Source organism: Rousettus aegyptiacus, unplaced genomic scaffold (genome assembly GCF_014176215.1).
Source record: "Rousettus aegyptiacus isolate mRouAeg1 unplaced genomic scaffold, mRouAeg1.p scaffold_m13_p_12, whole genome shotgun sequence".
Taxonomy (NCBI): Eukaryota; Metazoa; Chordata; class Mammalia; order Chiroptera; family Pteropodidae; genus Rousettus; species Rousettus aegyptiacus.
This window is the reverse complement of record NW_023416287.1, coordinates 37,463,921-37,487,628: the sequence shown is the minus strand read 5'-3', so window position 1 is coordinate 37,487,628 and position 23,708 is coordinate 37,463,921. Positions and strand designations below refer to the sequence as shown.

Here is a 23,708-nt window from a genome sequence, read left to right as displayed (position 1 = left end):
CTTTATGCGCTCTTATGGTGGGACCAAAGAGCCCCCCCCCCCCTTTAACACTTTAGATGATTGCGCGAGTGAAGGTCTGGTAGCTGGAGAGGACGAAGTGAGTCCTGCACTACCCCACCCCACCCAATCTAGCACCACATCTCTCCCTCACAATTATACTGGACTTTGCTACGAAGTCACTTTAGGAGAACGAGAGTCTGGATGGGGAGAAGCTCGGAGTCCCTCACTTCAAGCCTAGACGCGGGCCTTGTAGTTTCTATTTCTGGTGCTCCAGGGCTGGGGTAACTGCGGGGGACAGAGGCGGGAAGGATGGAGAAAGCAAAGGGGGGTGATCTTTTAAAGAAACATCCGACTGCCCCCTTTACCGTTTTTGCCTCCGTTATGAGGACGGGGGTGGGGGGGGGAGAAAAAGATGTCAATGACCATTGTTTGGGATGTTGCTCCGCCCCCCGAGTCTGTCGTAAACCTGGCGCCGGACTAAAATAAACCCCAGGTCCCCAGCTCCGGGGGCCCGCGGCGCCTCCGAGTCCTCCTCACAGGCGCTGTGGCCGCTGCCGAGGTGGCGCCGACGAGCGGCCGCCGCGTCCAGCCTGCGCCCGGCCCGGGCCCCCCTACCTGGCGGTCCGCCGAGCCATGTCGTTGAGCCCCAAGCACACGACGCCCTTCTCCGTGTCCGACATCCTGAGCCCCATCGAGGAGACCTACAAGAAGTTCGGCGGCGCCATGGACGGCGCGCCGCCCGGCCTGGGGGCGCCCTTGGGGGCCGCCGCCTACCGCGCGCCGCCGCCGGGCCCCGCGCCGCAGGGGGCGGCCGTGGCGGGCATGCAGCCGCCGCACGCCATGGCAGGGCACAACGCGGCGGCGGCGGCCGCGGCGGCGGCCGCGGCGGCGGCCGCGGCGGCCGCCACCTACCACATGCCGCCCGGCGTCTCGCAGTTCCCGCACAGCGCCATGGGCGGCTACTGCAACGGCGGCCTGGGCAACATGGGCGAGCTGCCCGCCTACACGGACGGCATGCGGGGCGGCGCGGCCGCCGCGGCCACCGGCTGGTACGGCGCCAACGCGGACCCGCGCTACTCCTCAAGTGAGCGGGGCCGAGAGCGCGGGACTGCGGGCAGGCGACAGCGCGGTTCTTCCCGCCCCCGCGCCGGGCGAAGGGGGTGCGGGGTCCCGTCACGAGCCGCGCGCGAGGGGGCCTGGGACCCGGCCGGGGCCTGCGGGGGGCGCGGCGCCGAGACCGGGCCGGGGTCCTGCCGGCGTCGCGGTCGCGGTCGCCGCGCTGTGAGGCGAGCGGGCTCCCGCAGGCAGGGCGTTCACCGGCTTCCCCCTTGGACCCCTCCCCAGTTTCCAGGTTCATGGGGCCGTCGGCGGGCGTGAACGTGGCCGGCATGGGGTCGCTGACGGGCATCGCGGACGCCGCCAAGTCGCTGGCGCCGTTGCACGCGGCGGCGGCGGCGGCGGCGGCGGCGCCGCGAAGAAAGCGCCGCGTGCTCTTTTCGCAAGCGCAGGTCTACGAGCTGGAGAGGCGCTTCAAGCAGCAGAAGTACTTGTCGGCGCCGGAACGCGAGCACCTGGCCAGCATGATCCACCTGACGCCCACGCAGGTCAAGATCTGGTTCCAGAACCACCGCTACAAGATGAAGCGGCAGGCCAAGGACAAGGCGGCGCAACAGCTGCAGCAGGAGGGCGGCCTGGCTCCTCCGCCGCCGCCGTCCCCGCGCCGCGTGGCGGTGCCCGTGCTGGTCAAGGACGGCAAGCCCTGCCAGAACGGCGCGGGCACGCCGACGCCCGGCCAGGCCGGGCCGCAGCCGCCGGCCCCGACGCCTGCGCCGGAGCTCGAGGAGCTGTCGCCCAGCCCGCCCGCGCTGCACGGCCCGGGGGGTGGCCTCGCGGCCCTGGACGCGGCCGCGGGGGACTACGGCGGCGGCGTGCTCGGCGCCAACCTGCTCTATGGCAGGACGTGGTGACCTCGTGGGTGCCCCGGGGCGGGGTCCTGCCTGCCGCCCCAAGGGTTTGCAAGAAACGGCGAGAACGGATGGGTGAAATGTACTCAAACCGACTCCTGTGTATACGGCGATCAAAACGAACGAACGGGTCGTAGAGAAGGGCAGGCTCGGAACCTCTTTGCTAGGGGCGAGAGACAGCAACAGCCCCAGGAACAAATACTGTAACACCACGCCCGGCTTTGAGACGGTGATTTCCTCCTTCCAGAAGTTCCGAATTACGCAGGGAAAGCTGGCCGAGTCCACATCCACCACGTTCCTAGCCAAAACTCTCAGAGTTTTAAATGTTGGAAACTTTGTTGGTGTTTGTAGCTCTGAAAATCAGTCCAGCTTTAACAATGAATCCTTTTGAGAATGGAACTTATATTGGGAGATGATTAATTTTCGAAGAGGCCCCCTTAAGTGCAATTCCATTAATGTTTGATTGAAAGTAAATTGATTTGTAGCTGAAGGTGGATCATGCACATAACAACATTACTGCAGAGGAATTATTGCCATTTAGGAGGAACGGAATCAAAACAATGAAAATACTGCTTATATAGATTGGTATAGCTTTTTAAATTTAATGCTGATTTTTAAATGTTTTGATTATTATTTGGTAAATGAGCATTTGTATATTATCTTAAAAGAGGATTCCCCCATCACAGCACCACCATGCAGTTCATCATGAGAAGTCTTGTAAACTACTTTTTAAATGGAATCTGGTCTCCCCAAATCAACCGATAAGATAAATGCACCCCATATTTCTGTAGACATGTTATTTGGTCTAAGGTATTGGCTTGTCTAATTTTGAATACCTTGATAATATACTAGAACAAGCTAGCAAAATTGCTAAAATCGACGTTAATCTATTTCAAAGCATGTCAAAAAGAAGAAAGAGAAAAAGGTGATTTATTGAATTGTAATCAGGTTGTAAAGAGTAACTGAAATATTTATAATTTTTCCATCATATTGACAACTTAATGGGGGTTGCACACCGATTTTGTTGGTGTTTTATTGTACAAATAATGTATTTACTCTTTAATATGCCGATTTATATTTCCTGTTTCAAATGGGTATTTAAACATAACTTAAAAGAAACAAGTACTTTTTTTTGTGAAAGTCAAGTGGTCGTTTATTTTCCAACTAAGATATATAGGCTTTGTTTTGGTGTGTTGTGACAACACAGCTTAGTTTACTCATGATTTAAACAACTGGTGTTGGAGTAAAAATACTAAAAGAAAGCTAAAGAACATGAACTTATAAAATTAATGGAAATTAACAACATAACATGGATAAAGTGTGATTTATAAATGATTAGTTACCAAACACCCTAAACCTCTTCTCCTTTTGAAAGTTTTAAAAGTACAGTTTGAGGCTGAAACATTTTTTATTTCACTTCATTTCGAGGGGGTGTTTTTCTGAATGTGCAAAGTGAATCCTTAGGAAGTTGTTTGAGAAATTAAATTTAACTTGTACTTTCTCTAAGCTTTTTATATAGTAAGTAATAATAAACTCCAGGTATTTTCACAGAGGAAAAAATAATGAAAAAGGGAATCAGCCTTTGTCAAGGGGCTGTGAATGCATTTTTGGAAAATGAGAACTAATTTTTTAAACATTTTGCATAAATCATTTGACCAGAAAAATTAGTAAGAAATGGTGCAATACACCTCCAGAAAATCCTCCCAGTTTGGTAATTTTATATATATATATGGAATTATCTTTCAAAATGTTAACCAAGCAGACATAACTATTACTGATGTGCCAAATTTCAAAATGCTTGTTTATATTGATTTGATTCCTTTATAGTACCAGTAGCACCAGAATTCTAAAATTTTACTTCTAGAAAACATATTCCAAAAATCCACGTGAATATAGACATTTATTATACATGTTATATGTAGAATATGTATATATTATTTTAACAACACTCAAGAGCCATAGCTTATGGACTGAGGGCTCTGAGTAACATATTTAAAGAAAATAAATCTTCATGGACAGTTTTTCTTTATAACTTATTTCCAGAACAAAGAATTCCTTAGACTAAGTGAACTCTATCAAAAAGATCAATAAGAAGAAACAGCCTTCTTTATACAATATTTTCTGAAAGTTTTTTCAGTATAGGCTTATTTTTTTCCTTTCAGCGTTATTTTAACTAGTAAAGGACCCAAGCCAGAAGTAATTGCTGCAGAAGGCTTAACATTCTACCCCTAGAAATTACTGAGTTTATGTTTGTACATCCTAAAATAAGGGTGAGGTTTGATTCTTGAAACATGAAAATAAAAAATGTTTTTACTATGGAATTCTACATTCTGATTAATGCAAAACAAGAACTTGTTTCTTTTTTTGCAATTAGTGTTTTGCAGATCTTTTGTAAAAACACAAACGGCCAGACTAGGTGAAACTCATTAACTGAAGAGGAGGATAAGTGTCTTCACAACCAAGAGAGCTGGCGCAGGGTCTGAGTGGAACAAAGCCCCCTCAAAGTTTAGCACAGGCCACAGCCAAACTCTGTTTCAGAAATGCTAACTGCAGATGTGACATTTTCCTCAATGTTTTGGGTTTTTACAACAATGTAATTTATCTTTTCCAACTGAGACACAGAAACCAAAACCCAGAATCAAAATTGCAGAGGGGAATGGCAGGGATTTTGTAATCTGTGTTGGGGTGTAAATTAAAGTGTTGCATGTGTGAGAATGTGTGCGATGTTGAATGACACAGGAAGGGTGTTCTGTATATGGAAGGCTGGGAGTATAACCCAGTTGTCTTCTATTTAAAGCTTAGAACTAAAACCTAGTGGTAAGAACAAATATTCAGACTTTTATCAACAGATGTTGTAGCCAAACTTCATTCTGATAACGACTGTTTACTTTCAATTTAAAACAAATCAGAGATTCAATCCTGTTCACTAAATACAAGCATTTTCCAAAGACTTGCTTTGTTAGCTGCATTGAATACTGATGATTTACAAAGACACTTAGAATAAATTTGTGAACCATAATCACACAAAGACCCATCGATTGCATTTTTAGATATGAATTTGTGCATAAGAAAACAATGAAATGGTGATAATATAAATTTCAGATGTAGTTCTAAGCATGAATGGAATTGCCCAACTGTTTAACATAACACTAACATGTGTGGATAAAAACTTGTATGTTAATTATTTCAGTCCAATTAAAATTTTATATGTATAGTTACTTGCCATGCCCAAACCCTATAAGACAGGGAACTAGGAAACACTTTATTAAAAAAATAAATAAATAGCCTTTTACTGCTCCTGAGAATTGATGAGCTTATGGAGAAGATTCAAAGGGAACTGTATCCATATCTGGTCAGGTACTCGTTCTCTCCAGTAAGTCTTGAGCTAACTTTGTAATTTCAAGATCATTTTTATGTTATTTTTAAGTTAAGGGGCAATGGAAGCTTCTGCGAGAGGGTTTTTGTTTGTTTCATTTGTTTTTGCTTTAAGTTTACTTGCAATTAAATGAAATGCTTTCAATTTTATTTTAAATTCCATGTAATCTCATTTCAGTAATTGACTTCTAAAAAGAGTTTAAACACTAATTTGGCTAACTCTAAGTTGTGCAAACTATTTTGCAGTAGTGAATAGCATCATTCCCATTCCACACACCCCAAACTAAAGCATGTTCTCGGCCCTCGTTCCATAAAGACGGTACTGGGAAGCAAGCAGCACAAGCATTCAACTTGACCCTGAGTGGAGGGAGAATTCGTGAGAATGGGACACTTGTTAATTTATTAGTTCGTTGACTTTTTTTCTTGGTTAGAATTAGTAGAGCAGTCGAGGAATAGTCTGGCGGGATCTCAGCCCCACGACGCCCTGAAGCGAGTTGGAAGAGGCGTCCGACAAGCGCAGTGGAGCTAGGCAACCGCTCTGCCGGCTGGGAATGGGAAATCTTAGTGTACTCTCCAGAGAACGTCTACATTTCAGATCTTTACGCATAACCAAACTCTGTTACGTTCAGACGTAGAAGTTAAAACAGCAGCCTCGGAAGGTAGAACATTTCCGTTCTTCCTTTACAGGTTCTGTGCGTTCGTGTACCGAATTGAGATGATGAAACTGGGCAGGTTTAGAAGTTGCGGCACCGCGGCAGGGGAACCGGGGAATGGTGCTGCAGGGTTCCGACTTGCACACGACCACCCCAAGAGTTCGAGATTTGAGCGTTCCTGCGCCCACCCTGCTCCACGCCGGCAGCTCTCAGGGCTCCGGGGTGGTCAAGCGGCGGGAGCTGCGGCGGGACGCGCGTGGCGCCGGACCCGCGGGGCAACGAATGCGCTAGGAGCGAGAGCCGCGGCGCAGCGTATACGCCCCACGTGAGCTGAGGGCCTAACGCTTCCGGTCCCCGCCAGGAGGGCGACTGGGCCTGCAGCCCCGGGACCTCGTCTCTGGAGTAGTATGCCTGTCCCTGCCGCGCCAGGCTTGCGACTCCCGGGCGCTGTCATCACCCACCCCCGCTGCGAAATCGCGGCGCCCGACCTCCAACGCTCCCCACAGAACACGCGAGCTCAAGACCTCCGGCCGCCCAGTCTGCTCACGACATCCGCGTCATAGCACGAAAGTTAACCTACCGGTCATTACACTCAATTTGCCTTTGTAATGCTAAATGGCAATCTAATAGTCAATCGTAGATGGCTTTGTACTTTAATGTGCATTACCTCATTTGATCTTTAAAGGAAAGACAACAGCTCATTAAGGGCCCTTAGTGCCACAATAAAGATCTACCATTTCCAGGTTCTAAGATTTTAAAGAATCTTTAATAGACCCTGAAAAACTTTGCCCCACTTAAAGATAACATAATGGAATACAGTTAATTATTTTAAATTGCCCCATAACTTTATTTACATCCGAATATGGAGGGGATATTTATAGCTTTAAATTGCATTTAAAGTTCTAAAAAGCTTTCTTTTGGCTTATTGAAATAACAGGACATTTTTCTAGTACATTCAAACATGGGGTCGAGTTGTAAAGAGATGGAGGCAGTATAAGGAGAAAAGCAAGCAAGGGTTGAAGGAATGGAGGCGACCAGGAAGTAAGGGTTCAGCTAGCTGGCAGATGTCCTTCAAAGGCACACCACCTGTTTAAGAGGGAATCCAGTCCCCTTCATTTTTTTCATCAGGCTTTTTGTTTAGGCGTCTTCAAAACACCACTTTAAACATTAATCTTCAACTTTGTTTTGAAAGGTAACATGTAATTGTGAAAAAATCCTAATCAAAACAATTATTTTAGACACACATGATAGCTTGAAACAAAACTAAAGTAAATCAGAACTAAAAATCTGAGAAAATATAGGTTCTGTAGAAGTGTGGGCTTTGGGTGCCTAGAAGCTATACATAGTAAGACATTTATATGGGCTTCTGTGGAATATGCAATATTTGATTCAAGTGGCTACACATTTTTAATATTTGGAAGATAGAGAAATTTAACAGAAGACATTATCATTTTAATGTATTATGAAGGTAATATATAATGGTTGTGTTGTTAATCCCCAGTGGAGAGACTCTTTTTCTCAATAATAAAGGATTCTGGTCTATTTACCCATCCCCAGCAACAAAATGAATAGTTTCAAAATACCTTCCTATTAAGGTTAAGGTGGTATTTTTTTTCCACATAGACGAAGATTAACAAGTGTGCCTTAGCTGAATATTAAAACAAATGTTCTAAGTCAGAAGGTCAAAGAAAAATTTTATAGTCTTGGGATAGAATGGAAAGAAGGAAACAAAGCAACAGTCTTTACATGTGTCTAAATTTGTTGGGGCAATCAAATGAAAATGCATATGAAAGTGCCATTGTGTGAACTCCAGGTATAAATTTAAGGAGATATAGTATGCTTAGTAGCAACAACAACAATAAAAATGAGTACAAATTGGAATCTATTATGAAGCAATGCAAAATATATGCTAAGGAACATAGATCATTTAGCTATGAATTGAACCTTTCACTTTCCTTAAAGATTTTTAAGTCTTTAAAGTTGGAGTCTACATGAAACTTGTAAAATGTAAATAATGTATTCTCATAAAGATTGTATAGTTGCCAAACCAGTAGCTGACAGACATACTAATAATATATGGGTTAGTTGAGTTGTTTTGTTGAGCGTATCTTTTTAACATCACTGATTTTTCTTTTGACATCAAATTATAGAAATGAATTGTTTTCTGAAAAATTGATGAAAAAAAAGCAACATGCTTGGCCAAGATTTTCAAAGTTGAAATATTGTAAATAAATAAGAACACAAGAGACCAGACTGTTAAACTTTTTTTTTTTTTTTACTAAAGTCCAGAAATTTCCATAAGACAGTACATTAGTGAAATGTTTCCAAAGAAATACTGAACAATATATACTCTGGTTGGCTGAGGGTTATAGCTCAAGAGTTCATACCTAATTCTTGTGCATTAAAAATCAGCATGGATCTTAGATGATCTAGAATACATTACGTTTTGAAATCCACAGCTGGTTTGATTTTTAACCATAATGCAAAACCAGTATTCCTATTCCATCAAAGTGATTTATAAGCAATAATAAATTCAGATCCACCATATTATGCAATACACATCTTTGGAAAGCAACATTAAACAGTGAGATCAGATTAGTAGAAATATACACAGTTAAAAGAAATACACAAAGTACTGTAGTTTTCTTAAAAAAAACTACTACTTGAGAAAAAAATCTTTCCGCAAATAGCATAAAACTGTAGAATGATGAAAGGATCTGGGAAAGCTTTACAAAACCTAATTCCAACTGTATCTTCCTGAGGGTGGTGGCAAAGGGTATTTTCTTCCTTCTCTGGGATATCCCTGGGGAAAAAAAATTCAAGAGTTTAGTTTCTGGATTAACACTCCTGCTAAGAAATTAATTTTACACCTCAATGGAAAAACACACCATCAAGAAGGTAAATACGTCTTAAAGGTGCATCACATGGAAAGCCTCTATAAATACATAGGTGCTTTTGGTCCACAGCTTTATACAAAGCTTGCTACAAAGTGGGACACTGGCACAAATGCTGTTACTGACAACTAACCAAATAAACCTTAACAGGCAATTAAGAAGTTGCTTAAAATACACACAAATGAACTATAGTTACAATGTTTTGTGTAAAAACACTTGTGGTTCTCAATATTCCCTACCACCCCTAGCAAGCCATATTGCAGTAAGGTGCTTACATCATCTTTAGACACATCACACGAGGAAAGTCAGTTTGCTTAATCGAGGTGTGAGCTTGCTGAGTCAGTTAAGGCCTGATGAGCTATTATTTTTAGATTTTTTTTTTTGTTTCGCTAAAAACACTAGAGCATTAAGTAACACACAGGTTATTACATAATCAATTACTGGTGACATTCATTACGTAACCTAGTGTGCTTACAAATAATATTTATGTACAACATAAGAGAAATTTGACACCTCTTCCATCACAATTCCCTTTCTAGGCTTCCAGGATTCTAAAATGGACCCTGCCTCAGGTTGTCTCTCAGAGTACTTCAGTAGTTTAAATCAGTGGTCCCCAACCTTTTCGGCACCAGAGACTGGTGCTCCTATGAGAATCTAATGTCTGATGATCTGAGGTGGAGCTGAGGTGGTGGTGTGAGCGTGCTGGGGAGCAGCTGCAACTATAGATGAAGCTTCACTAGCTCACCTGCTGCTCATCTCCTGCAGCGCAGCCCGGTTCCTAACAGGACATACACTGAGGTGTAGGGAGTGGGGGAGTGGAGAGGTGTGTTAGGGGACCTCTGGTTTAAATTATGATATGATTGTGTACAGGCCCTTCAAAGATACAATTTAGGCTAAGGCCTTGTTTAGTTATATAAACCACTAGAAGTATAGTGAAGTCATAATTATATTTTTAACAATGAATTGTTACAATTTAACGGTGCTTCAAAAACTGATTTCATAAAAATCAGTGGAAAAAGAGACTGAAAAAAAGAAATATATTTCCAAAAGGTCCTAGAAGAATTATAAATTTACAATTGGTTTTTATCTCCTATGAGACTAAGAATGTCACCTTTTTTAATAGCAGAGAGCTCCTTTAAAGGAAAGATCTCTGAAGGAGACAGGAAAGACAATAAACTGGGCCAGAAGTACAGATGCCCCCATCTCTGCAGCCAAACTGCAAGTGTTTTAGGGTTTTAGTTCCTAACTGGGGAAATAAGATGACTGAACTAAACATTCTCCAAGGTGTCTTCTGGTTATAAGTATGTCCTCATTTCAATAATACTCATTATTTATATTGCCTAGTATCATCGACTTTACTAGTATAAACAGTCTCAATCTATGATATGATACCTAGAGGTCTTGGGCTGACAGTATTCAAAGTAAAATTTTATGAACTGATTCTAATGAACTGTAACAAAAACTTCTCAGAAGACAAGATGATTATTTTCTTGTGAAGTGAACAGAGACTTGGATGACTAAAAAAAGTGTAAAAAATGTTTTTCTTAGCTATCAGAAGATTTTTCTTATTTTTCTTAGCTGTCAGAACAAGAGGTTATATAGCAAGTACCTGAGTTACAAAATTAATATATGAAGCACTGAAAAGGCCTGTAGGCCAACACCAGGTAAGCAATTTAAAACTACTTCACATCACTGCAGGTGCCAAACTCCATGAACACCACACACTCTGAATTCAGAATTCCAATCCTGTTCTCTGGCAAGGATTTGATTAAAGAGTATGTAAATACTGGATAGAGTGTCAAATGACTAGGGGACAAAGAGAATGAAGCAAATAAACCACAGTCTTAAATATTGCTAAAAAGGAAAGCTATAAAGAGAAAGATGAAGCTTACATCTAACTAAATCTGTCTAGGAGTTATTATACTCATTAAATATATAGGTGTTTAAATTTGGTAGAAAATTATATGGACTTTTTTTTTATGAAGGAGAGATTTCTTCCCATGAGGAGAGATACATGAATCAAGACAGGAAATGAATATAGCTAACAACTGAAAAGGTTGATTCCTGCTTTCGGCTTCTAGGAATTTATCATCTATTACCAGAGATCTCTTTTGTATTAAAGCAAAAAGCAGTATCTTTAAAGGATAAACAATTTCTTTTGGTGACTGCTAAACATCGCTAACTGCTATGATTAAAAGGGCTTTTTGTCTGGAAATTCTTCAGCATCTTCAAGATATAACCTATTTAGTGAAGCAGATACTCACCACCCTATATACATTTTTAATGAGGGACCCAAGTTCAGCTGAGCTACTCTACTAATATCTTATCCAAAAATATTTTTAAGAAAATAAGGAGTCCTGAGAGGCATGGCTAAGTACAAAGTGAGCTGTACGCTTTTCATTCCATAGCCCACATTGTATCACCTGTCTTCCTCCACGATCATCACGTCTGGGTGGATATCCGCCAGGTCCAGCTAGCATCTGGTACTGGTTTGGCTGGAACGCTGCATTTTGGGTTTGGAGCATACGGTTCCATGGCAGCAGAGGTTCGGCGACAACGCCTCTGTGGAAAAACATCATGTATGCATTAGAAGTCAGGCATGTTATATAGTCCAAAGCCTAAAACCAACAGGTCTCATCTCAATTTTAAGATAATCCAATTTTGCTGCATTTGTCATATGAGATATATAGTATCAGAGTAGCTTTTAGGTGCCGCATATCCAGTGTAGTCTAATATGTTTCATGAGGTGGCAGCATTTATTCAAAAGGATGTTTAACACTCAATTTAGAAAGGTCTGACTTTAAAAAAATATTTTGCTCATTTTCAATTGTGAAATTTCCTTTTAGTCACGTAAAGATTTGGACCCAAGATCTCCAAGTTGGCTACATTTAAGATGCTATCCAAAGAGTAAATATGTACAAGACAGGAGAATGAGGCTTTATTTTAAAAAATGTCCAGACTCATTCTTGGAGTCCATTCTTTCTAGTTAATTGCAGGTTGCAAATGAATTCTTACTGCTGAGTATTTTGAATCTAGGGTAGGGGACTTGGCTATTTTTTTTCCCCATCCATTATTCTGCTCAATATGTCAGAAGGTCTGATCGGGAGGAAACCTTTTCAAGTTCTATTGATGCAGCTTTGAATTGACCACGGTGACCTAGCAACATGAGCACTAATTGGCATGGACTGACTGGCATTTGGTGTACAGTTTACATGAGAACACAGATTCAACAGCTATTATAACCCAGTTTGCCATCCCAGATTACTAGTAAAAAGAAATGTTTTAATTGTCTTCAAGCACTTATTTTAACTTTGCAGATACAAAGCAACAGGTATGAGCTATGAAATCATAATTTAAAACTGTCACATAAACAATGTAGCAAAGACACCTAAAGGCAATCACCATTTAAGACATAAGTTTCTCCTTGAGGCATTTCTTCAACTTCAATTTTATAAAACAGTTACCACAAATAATAAACAGAAGCAAAATTCTCCAGTATATTTTAACATTAGAAGCTTTGGGGCCATTAAAGATGTTAGGAGGAATTACAATAAAACAAAGTTTGCTAAAGCACTGACTAGCTGGTATTAGCTTTTACTGTATCAGTGTATGAATTTCACTCCCTAGATCTTAGCGGGGAAAAGCCCAAAGTTGGGCTCATTGGGTAATATATTCTTCTCATAGGTATTCAAGCCTGAGTCCATCCTCTAGACACCCCCACTCTCTTCCCTTCACTTGGAGCTTGGCTTTTTTTAAAACAAAAACAAAAACAAAAAACAAAAAACAAAACCCAAAGATGATTATTTTTGTGTGATGGCTTAAAGAATAGCTCTCTGAAGAACTCTAGAAAAGCAATGTTATTCTTCACAGTTATTGTTGAAACCTGACCTCTAAAATATAATTTGCTGTTAGAGAATCAAAATAAAATAAATCTGTATTTCAGAAAGAATACATTCAGACCTCTTATTTTCCAGGTTCATTATTAGTACAAATATATTTTAGCAAGAATGTCTCATCTGTTTAGCAATGACAACTCTGTGTGCTGAGATAGGGATGGTCTCTTCTGGTTTCTCTCTGCAGGAGTGAGGGTTAAGATTTGTGCTGTACCAAAAAGACTCAACAAAACTAGGCCATTAACACAAAAACCACTGGCCAAAAATGAACTCACACATTGTATTAATAACTGTGATCAATTTTTCTTTTCAATTTTACAATAATAAAATCCACTCAACTGAGTTACAGGAAAATCTGCTGGCATAGATAATATACATTATAAATGTAATTTTACATTATTTTATGTTCTAAAAATAGGTCAGAAACAAAGCCACTGTTTAAAACACAAAGTGCTCCTTTTTGTTTGAAATGATTGCTTTAAATGTTTTCGACAAAGATAATTTTTATAAAATAATTTAAATTAAACAGAAAGAACAAAGTAAGAGGGACATGTACTTCCCCCCCCGTTCTTTATAGGCAGAAAGGCCTGAATATTCCACAACTTTATCATATTTCTATATTAATTATATTAATTTGTAAATACTTACAAAATGAAAATTGCCTTGGAAAATACATTTTAAATCTGGGATGGAAGCACCGAGGTCAATACATTTTAACTTTTTTAAATTAGCAGCTATCAACTGAGGCAACTTATTTGAGGCATTTGGCATCATGGATAGCAACAATATTAAGTTTCTAAATTACTGTTTTTGAAAGCAGCTAGCAATATGAACTACTACCAATTTGGGTCTTTAATTTATTCATATGGCAAATTAGTTTTTAAGATTTTTCAAAATTAACTGAGCTTAAGTTAAAAACTAAAGAGCCACCCTGAATATGCCAGGAAAAAGAAACCCTCAATTGGCAAGAACACAAATAATGGGGCAGAACTCAAGTGATATAGAGGATTCAAATGATGAACATCTATGCATAACATTAACACTATTAACACTAGGTTGTCTTTGTGTGGGGAAGCAAGGGGAAGGATGTTCCTGTTGTATTTTTAAGTGAAATGAATATATGAATTATAATTACTATTTCAAAATAGGAAACATTTCAAAAAACAGTACAGTTTAGAAAAAAAGAATATTCAAAATTTTCTTTTTTATGAGGTTCTCAACCAAAAATTCAAAATAGTGCAGTAGAAAAGTACTGAACTTAGAATTAACAATACCTGGTTCTAGTAGGAATTTTACTACTTACTAGTTGTGACATCTCAGCAAAGTCACAGTGACTGAGTTTATATTTTCTCCTCTATGTCTTACAAGGTCGGAATAGTTAGAATGACAAGTACTACAGAAATGAGTGATGTACTGTATTTGTTAACAGGCTAATGGAGAAATTTAGAATAGCCAGTTTAATGAATAAATCATGTATTTCTTAAATGACCATGATTTTAAGACATAAGACAGAATTTTATTATGCTCACATTGAACTTTTAAGGCATGATTTTAAGTTTCTGACTAAAACTAAACCAAAAATGTCCCACAAAACTTGTCCTTAATTGCCTGGGTTCACAAAGTCAGTCAGGATAATACCAATACTTGGCTAGGACAGAACAAAAGTCAGGACAATGGTGATGATCTTAGAAAAACTTTTAATGTGCGAAGGAAAGGAAAGCTATTGGGAAAAAATCCTTTGTAGATCCTTTACATCCTTTGAAGTCCCTATGGCTTTACCATAATGTTATTTTCCAAGTAAGTATTCTGATGAGTTTTGTTCAAGTGAAAAGCTTCTTAGTAGTAAGAATGGTACTGATAAGCTACTAAACGTCTGTGTGCCTTAGTTTCCTCATCTGTAAAAATAACATCTACTTTAAAGGTTGCTAGGAGGAATAAACAAAGTTATGTTTCTAAAAGCATGTTATACATAGTGTTGACACTCTGTAAGCAGATGATCAATGTTAGCAATTATTAATAATTAAGGAGAAAGCAACCAAGTGGGAAACCAAGTCTTAAAATCAAATTTGACAAAAGTAACGTGGACAGTTATTTAAAATATCAGCTCTAATGTGATAATACACAAATTAGAAAAAAATTACCCTTTACCCATTTAATTTCTGTTTGGAAATGGTGCTAATCTGGGGATGCTGAAGTAGTACATATGATGTGCTTTGAGCACTTATATTGAAACAAAACAAACACAGGCATTATCAGTTGTCTTAAGTTTAAAATGCAGCTTACACTAAATAGTTGATACTATTAATAAACAATTGAATAAAATAATTTCGTTTATCTTTTTGAAGAAAATAATGACGTTTTGGAGTCTCTAAAGAAAGTTTTCTTAAAATAGGAGCATCATTTAAAACCCTGTACATAACAACACTTTGTTCATTTCAAATGTGAACAGTTCAGACTGCTAAAATGCTAGAGAGGGAAACAAAACAGATTAGAACTGGAAAGGCAAAAAAGGAAACCTTACATGATGGGCTTAATTCATTTTATCACTAACTAAAGGCTGGCAAAACCAGCATAAAATGATAGATTTTAAAGCTGTCTCTTAAAAAAATCATTCTACAGATGTTAATATAATTATTCATAGCATGCCTAGCTGTCTTGTGCAGAGACCACCTGACTTAGAAGCACACAACTTATCAATGAAAGAACACATGTCAAACATCTCTTGTTATTAAACCATGTCACATCCTTCCTAGTCCGTGGTACTTATTAGACTGCAGATCCCATAATCCTCTACTGAGTCCCCTCTGCATTTAATTCAGTTCAGTCTTAAGTAGTTAAAGAAACTGTTTTCACTGGCAACTAATAACTACTGACCTACAGTGACACTGCCCTACAATAGGCTTGTCAGTCCTGAAAAAGTTGTACCAAAGAAGCTGATTAGGACTTCAAGAGGTTTGCAGCAAGAATCAATGGTTGGTCTGTACTAATGCTGTGTTGCTAGCACAGAAATGATAAAAGTGGAACACCATTAGTTATGCCTCATTAAGCTGCACAACTCTTCTAAAAAGAAATTTGTTTAGCCTTACCAAAACCTAATACAATTTTAAGCTCTCTGTGTTGCATTTTTCAGGGCACCTCAAAAGCTTCAATAAAATAAAGGCCAAGAACCAAGAAAAGCATAAGAGTATATAAACACGAGCCTTTTACTTCAAGGTGTTAACCATCTATTTTCCTAAAGAACAGGCACAAGAGAAACTGTTTAGGGGGAAGGAAGTATATTTCAAACGATGGAAAAAGCCCAAACCTCAAATGTTGATGTGGAAAAGTATTTAAAAGTGATGTTTGCTTATTACCTGTCAAATCTTTGCTGCTGGAAAAGAGGAGGAGGACCTCGCCAGGAATCCTGGGGCCTCATATCTGGAAAACAAACAAGGAAGAGTTAAACAGAGGAGTTTTTAAAAGTAGTTAATATTGAGTTACCCACATATTTTGTAATAAAAAATTTTTGAAAAAAATTGAGACAATATAAACTAAATAAACTAACATAATTACCCACAATGGAAATGTAAAAAGATACAAAAACAACAGGGTCAGTAAATTTGTTCATTTTGTTATTTTTCTTTTCGTAATAAAACACTTTTAGTAACTGTGGTCATTAAAAACACACATTTCTCTCTCTTTTGCCATGTATGTGTGTGTGTGTATATATGTATATAAAGGTATATGTATATATTTTACATTTATATTTTAAATGCTGTGTAAAAGGAAGGGATTTAGGTTTTTTTCTATCAACACAAAGTAACATATAGTAACTTTAAAAGAAACCCTGACATTTTCTCCTTAAATGTGTAAACTGGAAAAGAACACTGACTTACCTAGCTAGCATAACAAAAAGCAGAAGCACACAATCTCTCCAACACAGGCCAGGAAGATGTAGTAATAAAGGGACCATCCACTTTTTTATTGTTTTCTGATAGTCAAACCTCTTCCCTTAACACAAAACTGAAATAGCAACATCTAACTGTAAGAAACAAATAATTAAATGGCGGCTAGTCCTCTACGTAAGCAGGATTAAAGGAACAACCCACAACACCAGTCAGCAGGGGTGGTTAGGAGCTTAGTAGGTTGGTATCAATCAACCGTCAGGTCTCCAGTATTGTAGTCACCTCAGCCACCCTTCAGCAGGGTCTGTGTGTGACCTAAATAAAACAGCTGGTTCCAGGAGTTGTCTAATGAGTTCACTGTGTGAGGACAGTAACCCCCTCCAGACTAGTGAGACCCAAGAACAACAAGGCTTACCATAATGTATTCAGGCTCACATTTTAATGGAAACACAAACTAGAAACATGCTTTTCAAAATTACTCTCTTAAAGGAAAGAAGAAATGAAAGCTTATCTGGTTAGACCAAAAAAAAAAAAAAATGCAATCTGGGTTTACATTAAAAAAAAAATTGTTCTTTAAAAAGCTCCCACGAAAGAGAATATGGAACGGGTAAAGTACCTAGCTGCTCATAATTATTCCAGAGTGAAACAACTAGCTACTTCTGCCCCAGGGCTTCCTCGTACCTTGACACAGCTGACAATGCCAGGCGGAAGGAGAAGTTTCCTAAATGGACAAACTACCCCTTGGGGAAGCAGCCACGGAGAGTGGCATCTGCAGCTAGTACAGCCCGCTGCTCCTTGATCAGTGGCAGCCAAACTCATGAGATACCTCTCTTAGAAAGGTAAGGGAGGAAGCCTTCATCACAGTTATTTCTGAGAAGAATCTCGTTTTGAATTGAAAGAAAGGTGACATCTCTAATTGATCTGAATTAAGTCTCCTTTTTATCTCTTAAAAACCAAACTAGCAGCAGTCAAACTGAGGAACAATGCTGAAGAGGTTTCATGGTGGTCATTAGATATTTAAACCGGAATGGAAACTCAGGAAGCTAATCACCACAGACTCCACAGAAAACAGGGAAGAAGGATCACTATTCTAGGCCCAGAATAACTTCTGAATCACTACTACAGACTGTACACTATCAGAAAATCATAATGAGAGGAGATAAAACCAGAAATTCTTAGAAGACAGTCATCATTTCATCTGTGTGGCTTATTTCTATGAAAAAACTCAAGATACACTTACCTAACCACATTATATGATTTTCGGTAAGCTACCATTTATGAGAAAGCAATATGATAAAAAAGTGAAATTGATATTTGGGCTACTTTTCATATCACTACTTTGTTAAACTTGAAGTCCATTGGTCTATTTAAATATCAGGTTAGTGAAAATTGGTTAAAATGTTACAGAAGTATTTTGTTTTAGTGTTTTATGTATATAAAATTAGCTAATATAATAAAAGTCAAAGAAATACAATGAATTTCATTCAGACTCCTGTCTAGCTCTATACTTCACATGTCCCAGAATCACTCTGTCAGCCCTGAAACATTCTTTTATCATTAAGATTTAATTCTATGATTCTGGTTCTATAGTATCTCTTTATATGTGTTACCATTAAAGAATACATACTCCCCATGTGGAAGCACTTACAGAGGCTTCCATACAGGATCCCTAATAAATTTAAAATTGAATGAAGATAATAAAAAAAGACACATCTGCATTAAGAAAGCCTCCCTCAGTACTTATCTTAATATTTTATGAAAAACAAAAGCAGAAAAAAAAGCTTGTATATTTTCTCCTAGGAACTGTACAAGTACAGGGAATCATTAAGAATACCTATTCATTAGATTCAAATATACTACACGTTAGATTAAACATACCAATACTTCTAAGTACAATTGGAATGTAAAGTTAACTAAGTATAAATGTTTTTTTTTGGAGAGGGGGCACCTTTCAACTGTCTACCTATACACCTATAAGTACCTAGAAAAATGGTACAAGTTCCTATTCTATCACTTCTAGTATGCTAGGTACTTCCCGCTCTATTTTACTTTTACCATTTCTCACATCCAGAACAATTTTTTCACATAAACAGACTTAGTACATGTGAATACTGTAGTTCTTTGTTAAAATCTAGTCTTCTTGCAAGACTTAAAAAAAATTGTATTACATAATTATTAAAACGTCTCTTGCTTTCAATCCAAAAAAAAAAAAAATCAAAGACAAACTTCAAGGCTACCTTTAAACAAATCTCTTCATGTGGCTCTGAGCAAAACATATATAGCTCTTAAGCATTCATAAAGCAGAAATATTTCCTGGCTGATAAGTAATGAAGTAGAAGGTAAAACAAACTTATTATCATTCATTTGTATGGCTCTAACAGAAGATCCATTTGAGAGGGAGAAAAAAAATTCTGAGATAGTAAATTGCACTTCAGAAAGGTACAGGCGAGAGAGGAAAAATGAGTTAATTTTTCCTTTGGTCTTATAAACTTATCCCTTTTCTAGAGCTCTAAGGCCACACAAACCAAGGCTTCTCTAATAACGCAAGTGACAATTTACCTCATCAGTGTGGCAATCACAGAAAAGACTCCATGTTTACTGATTGCACTAATCAAAAATCATTTTTCGAATGCGGCTAACTGACAAGTTTATTGGCTGAAATGAAAAGAAGTGACATTCTGGTTCTTTGAGTTGTAGAAACAAAATGCTTTATTCACACTGAGTACTTGTTTGCACTTGACTCCAAGAAGTTATCAGTAACCGGACAATTACTCATCAGCCAAACACTGACACATCAAAGACAAATAACAGAGTTTGTAGTTTGACCAAATGTCCTTTCTTAAGTGTAATTTTGTACCATATAAAGAAAATAGCTATGATACTAAAAATATTTCAATAGATTGTTTAAATGGTTTAGATATCAATTTTACTAAAACTATTTCTGACCAAATTTTAAAATTCAAAATTCTATAAAAAGGGAGCCAGATCTTTTATCACTTGTGTAAGATTTTCATGGTATTGACTATGTGTCAAGGACTGTTTCAAGTGCTTAATAACTTAAAACTCATTTACTGTGAATATTTTATGAGATGGGTATTCTTTGTACCATTTTAAAAGTGAGAAAATGGCAGTAATGACAAGAACCTGCCTGAGATCACAAGGCTATTGAGGGGCAGGATAAGCTTTCTTAACCACTCCCCACTACATCCTTCTCCAAATTTCACATGCACTTGTGCTGTGGGTTGAGGTAACTCTTCACTCTTTCAGAAGGACCAGAGGAGAACCATTTCCTCTGGTTCAGAAGGCTCTCAACCAAAAGGCTCAAGAGCTTAGGATTTTTCAAAAAGGCAGGATTAAGGATTAGAAAACTTTCAACATTTTGAAAGTTTAGAATTAATATACACATCTAATTAAGACAGGAAGAAACAATAAACATGCTTAACACTTGCATTTTGGTAGTTAAGTATCTTGACAAATACGGAAAAATAAGAAAAGGTCTTGGTTAAAATATCTGAAATCACTGTCCTCTTTAAAAGGATAATATTATCCTAAAAGATTCAGTATTCAGAAAGTATATAAATATAAGGGATCAGATAAAAATTACAACAGGATATAGAGAAGAGAGATGGATGGATGGACTTGACAGTTATGCGGGGATTAATTCTGTTGGCACAAATATAAAATTCAGAGGTCACAAAAGACCATGAAATAAATGTGCCAGAAAATGGCACACTTAATGACAGTAAACTAAAATAAAACAGAAGGCAAATCATATGTTGAATTATGTATAAAGATTGTTGGGGAAAACATCACAAAAAATATGATTTCTTTTCTTGACAGTTGAGAGCATTTGTCTGGGCTTATTACACAACTGTGATCGTTTACTATCCAGCAATAATCATTCTACATTAGGCCAATTATTTATCTAACATATCTCTTACAAAGGTTATCAGTGAATAATTTGTGATATGACATGGCTGACTTCGAGGAGGTCTAACCTCACAACTCTAAACTTTTCTAGGTTCTCTTATAACCAACAGCAATTAAAATTCATTAACCTATCCAAATCCTTCCTGAACTTTTACATTTCTGGCATATGTGCAGATAATTCCCAATTTTCTCTATTTTCTCTCTTGAGCAAGTATTAGATCCATATTACTAACTTCTGGCAGATGACTCCAACATATTCAGCACTTCGACCTCCACAAAAATCAGACTTATATTCTTCCATATTATGTCAGCTTCCTGGATTTCCAAATTCTATTAAAGGACTAATTAACCCCCCAGGTGCCCACAGTACACTCATGATCCTCATCTTGTATCTTCTCTTTCCCTCATCACATTCAATTATATAGTCCTTCAGTTTCTCTTCTCCCATTTTCTCCCCTTTGAAACTACTTTGCCACAGATCACTTCTGACCTTCTTTATTTCTCCCTAACTAGAACCACCACCAAGTCTTTTCCACAGCCAAGAGAGTCCTGATTCTAGAAAGATGTGACTATGTAATCTTCTGCTTAAAAAGAGCTTTAAAAAGCTCTTATAAATAAAGAAGAAGACTTGCACACAAATTAATAAATTAGCTAGGGACAAAAACAGACTATGAAAGAAAACTGGTCAGTAAAAATGTGATTGAAGCAGCAATTTAAAAAAACCATAGCTTAAAACAAAGATCCATTCTTCCTTATCAAATTAGCAAAAACATTTAAAAACTGATAACCCCTGGTATTGATGGGAGTTGAGATAACAGAAATTCTCATCCGCTGTTACGTAACATGTAAACCTCTTACTTCGAGATTAATATGGTGATTTTAACCAAAAGTCCAGAAATTCAACAGACCTTCTCATCCAGCAATACCCTTTGTAGAAATTTAGTTTACAATTAAATTACGAAAAAAAATCTATTTTAAAAGATTAGAAGTGTATATATCCTTAAAAATTAAGGAATATACTCCTAAATTATCTATGAGTGTATAATTTTAAAGATAGAAATCAGAAAATATTAACTGAATGATGATAAATATAGGACACAAAACAAAAGAAATATATGACAGAGTTAAGTGATTACAGGGAAATTTATAGCACTCAAGTGCATATGTTAGATAAAAAATACTAAAAATAAATTATATGTCGCCATCTCCAGAAATTAGAAAAAGAACAGCAATTTAATTCCAAAGAAACTAGAAGAGAATAATGAAAACAAATATACAATGGGGGTGGGGGGGGCCAAAAAGCTAAAAGTTAGTTTAATAAAAAAAAAAAAGGAAAACTAAACCAATTAAAATTAAATAAGCCCTAGCAACACTAATTGAGAAGAGGAACAGAATACATTATCAATACCAGGAATTAATTTTAAAGTCTTTTAGTCATTAAAAAATATTAAGAATAATATATCATGAGACAAAGGAGGCAGGAATATACAATGGGAGAAAATGCAGTCTCTTCAATAAATGGTGCTGGGAAAGTGGGCAAATATATGCAAAAAAAATGCATCTAGACCACTTTCCTATATCATATACAAAAATAAACTCAAAATAAATTAAAAACTTAAACGTAAGAACTGAAACCATAAAACTCCTAGAAGAAAACATAGGCAATAAACTCTCTGACATCAGTCTTAGCAATATTTTTTTGGATATGTCTCCTCAGGCAAGGGAAACAAAAGAAAAAAGCAATGAAACATCATCAAACTAAGCTTTTACATAGTGAAGGAAACCATCAACAAAATGAAAAGACGACCTATTAAATGGGAGAAAATATCTTCCAATGATACATATGGTAAGAGATTAGTATCCAAAATACATAAGGAACTCACACTGGTCAACATCAAAAACACAAACTGTCCAATTAAATCATGGGCAGAAGACCTGAATAGACATTTCTCCAAAGAGGACATACAAATGGCCAACAGACACATGAAAAGGTGCTCAAAGTCATTAATCATCAGAGAAATGCAAAAGCACAATGAACTATTACCTCACACCTGTCAGAATGGCTATCATCAATAAATCAACAAAAAAACAAGTGCTGGCAAGGATATAGAGAAAATGGAACCCTTATGCATTGTTCCAAAATGGTGCAGTCATTATGGAAAATTATATGCAAGTTCCTCAAAACATTTAAAAAAGAATTACCAAATGACCCAGGAATTGCACTTCTGGGTATTTATCCAAAGAAAACTAAAACACTAATGCGAAAAGATATATACATCCCTATGTTCACTGCAACTGTACTTAAAACAACTAGGATATGAACATTACTGAAGTGTCCATAAATAAACAGTTGGATAAAATTTATGTGTGTGTGTGTGTGTGTGTATAAAATAGAATATTACTAGGCCATAAAAAATGAAATCATTCCACTTGCGACAATATGGATGGACCTAGAGGGTATTATACTAAGTGAAATAAGTCAGACAGAAAAAGAAATACCATATGATTTTACTTTTATGTGGAACTTAAAAAAAAAAAAACAAAGTAAATGAACAAACAGTACAGAAATCAACCCACAGATTAGAATTAACTAATGGTTGCCAGATGGGAGTGGGGTTGGAAGGGTGACTGAAAAAGGTGAAGGGATTAAGAAGTACAAATTGGCAGTTACAAAATAGTCAAGGGAATATGAAGTACAACATAGGGAATATAGTCGATAATATGGTTAATAACTATGTATGGTGTCAGATGGGTACTAGATCAATGGGGAGAATCACTTCATTAATTATATAAATGTCTAACAACTATGTTATTAACAATCTGAAATTAAATAAATACTGAATGTCAATTGTAATTGAAAAAAATCGAAAAAACCCAAAAAACTAATTCAAAAAGACTTATACACCCTGATGTTTGCTGTAGTATGGACGCAACCTAAGTGTCCATCAATAGATGAGTGGATAAGGAAAATATGGTACATATATACAGTGGAATATTACTCATATTACAGAATATTACTCAAAAAAAGAACAAAATCTTGCTATCTGAGACAACATGGATGGGCATAGAAGGTATTACGCTATGTGGAAAAAAAATAAACAAACAAACAAAACAG

The 23,708-nt window shown here is 38.0% G+C and overlaps 2 protein-coding genes across 3 annotated transcripts in view; one reads left to right on the top strand and one right to left on the bottom strand.

Annotated features, from left to right (window-relative positions):
* Positions 1-512: 512 nt before the first annotated feature.
* Positions 513-2,525, top strand: NKX2-4 (NK2 homeobox 4). Its single transcript, XM_016126355.2, has 2 exons — positions 513-1,084; positions 1,345-2,525. The coding sequence occupies exons 1-2, from the start codon at positions 634-636 to the stop codon at positions 1,965-1,967; spliced, it is 1,074 nt and encodes a 357-aa protein (XP_015981841.2). The 5' UTR covers positions 513-633; the 3' UTR covers positions 1,968-2,525.
* Positions 2,526-8,248: 5,723 nt separating this feature from the next.
* XRN2 (5'-3' exoribonuclease 2) overlaps positions 8,249-23,708 on the bottom strand; it is a 75,974-nt gene continuing 60,514 nt past the window's right edge. For both annotated transcript variants that reach the window (XM_016126368.2, XM_016126370.2), the window contains 3 exons: positions 16,133-16,196; positions 11,310-11,448; positions 8,249-8,795 (listed from right to left, as the gene is read on the bottom strand). In XM_016126368.2, coding sequence (XP_015981854.1) covers positions 8,730-8,795; positions 11,310-11,448; positions 16,133-16,196 — 269 coding nt within the window. In that variant the 3' untranslated portion in view covers positions 8,249-8,729. The remainder of the gene's footprint in view (positions 8,796-11,309; positions 11,449-16,132; positions 16,197-23,708) is intronic.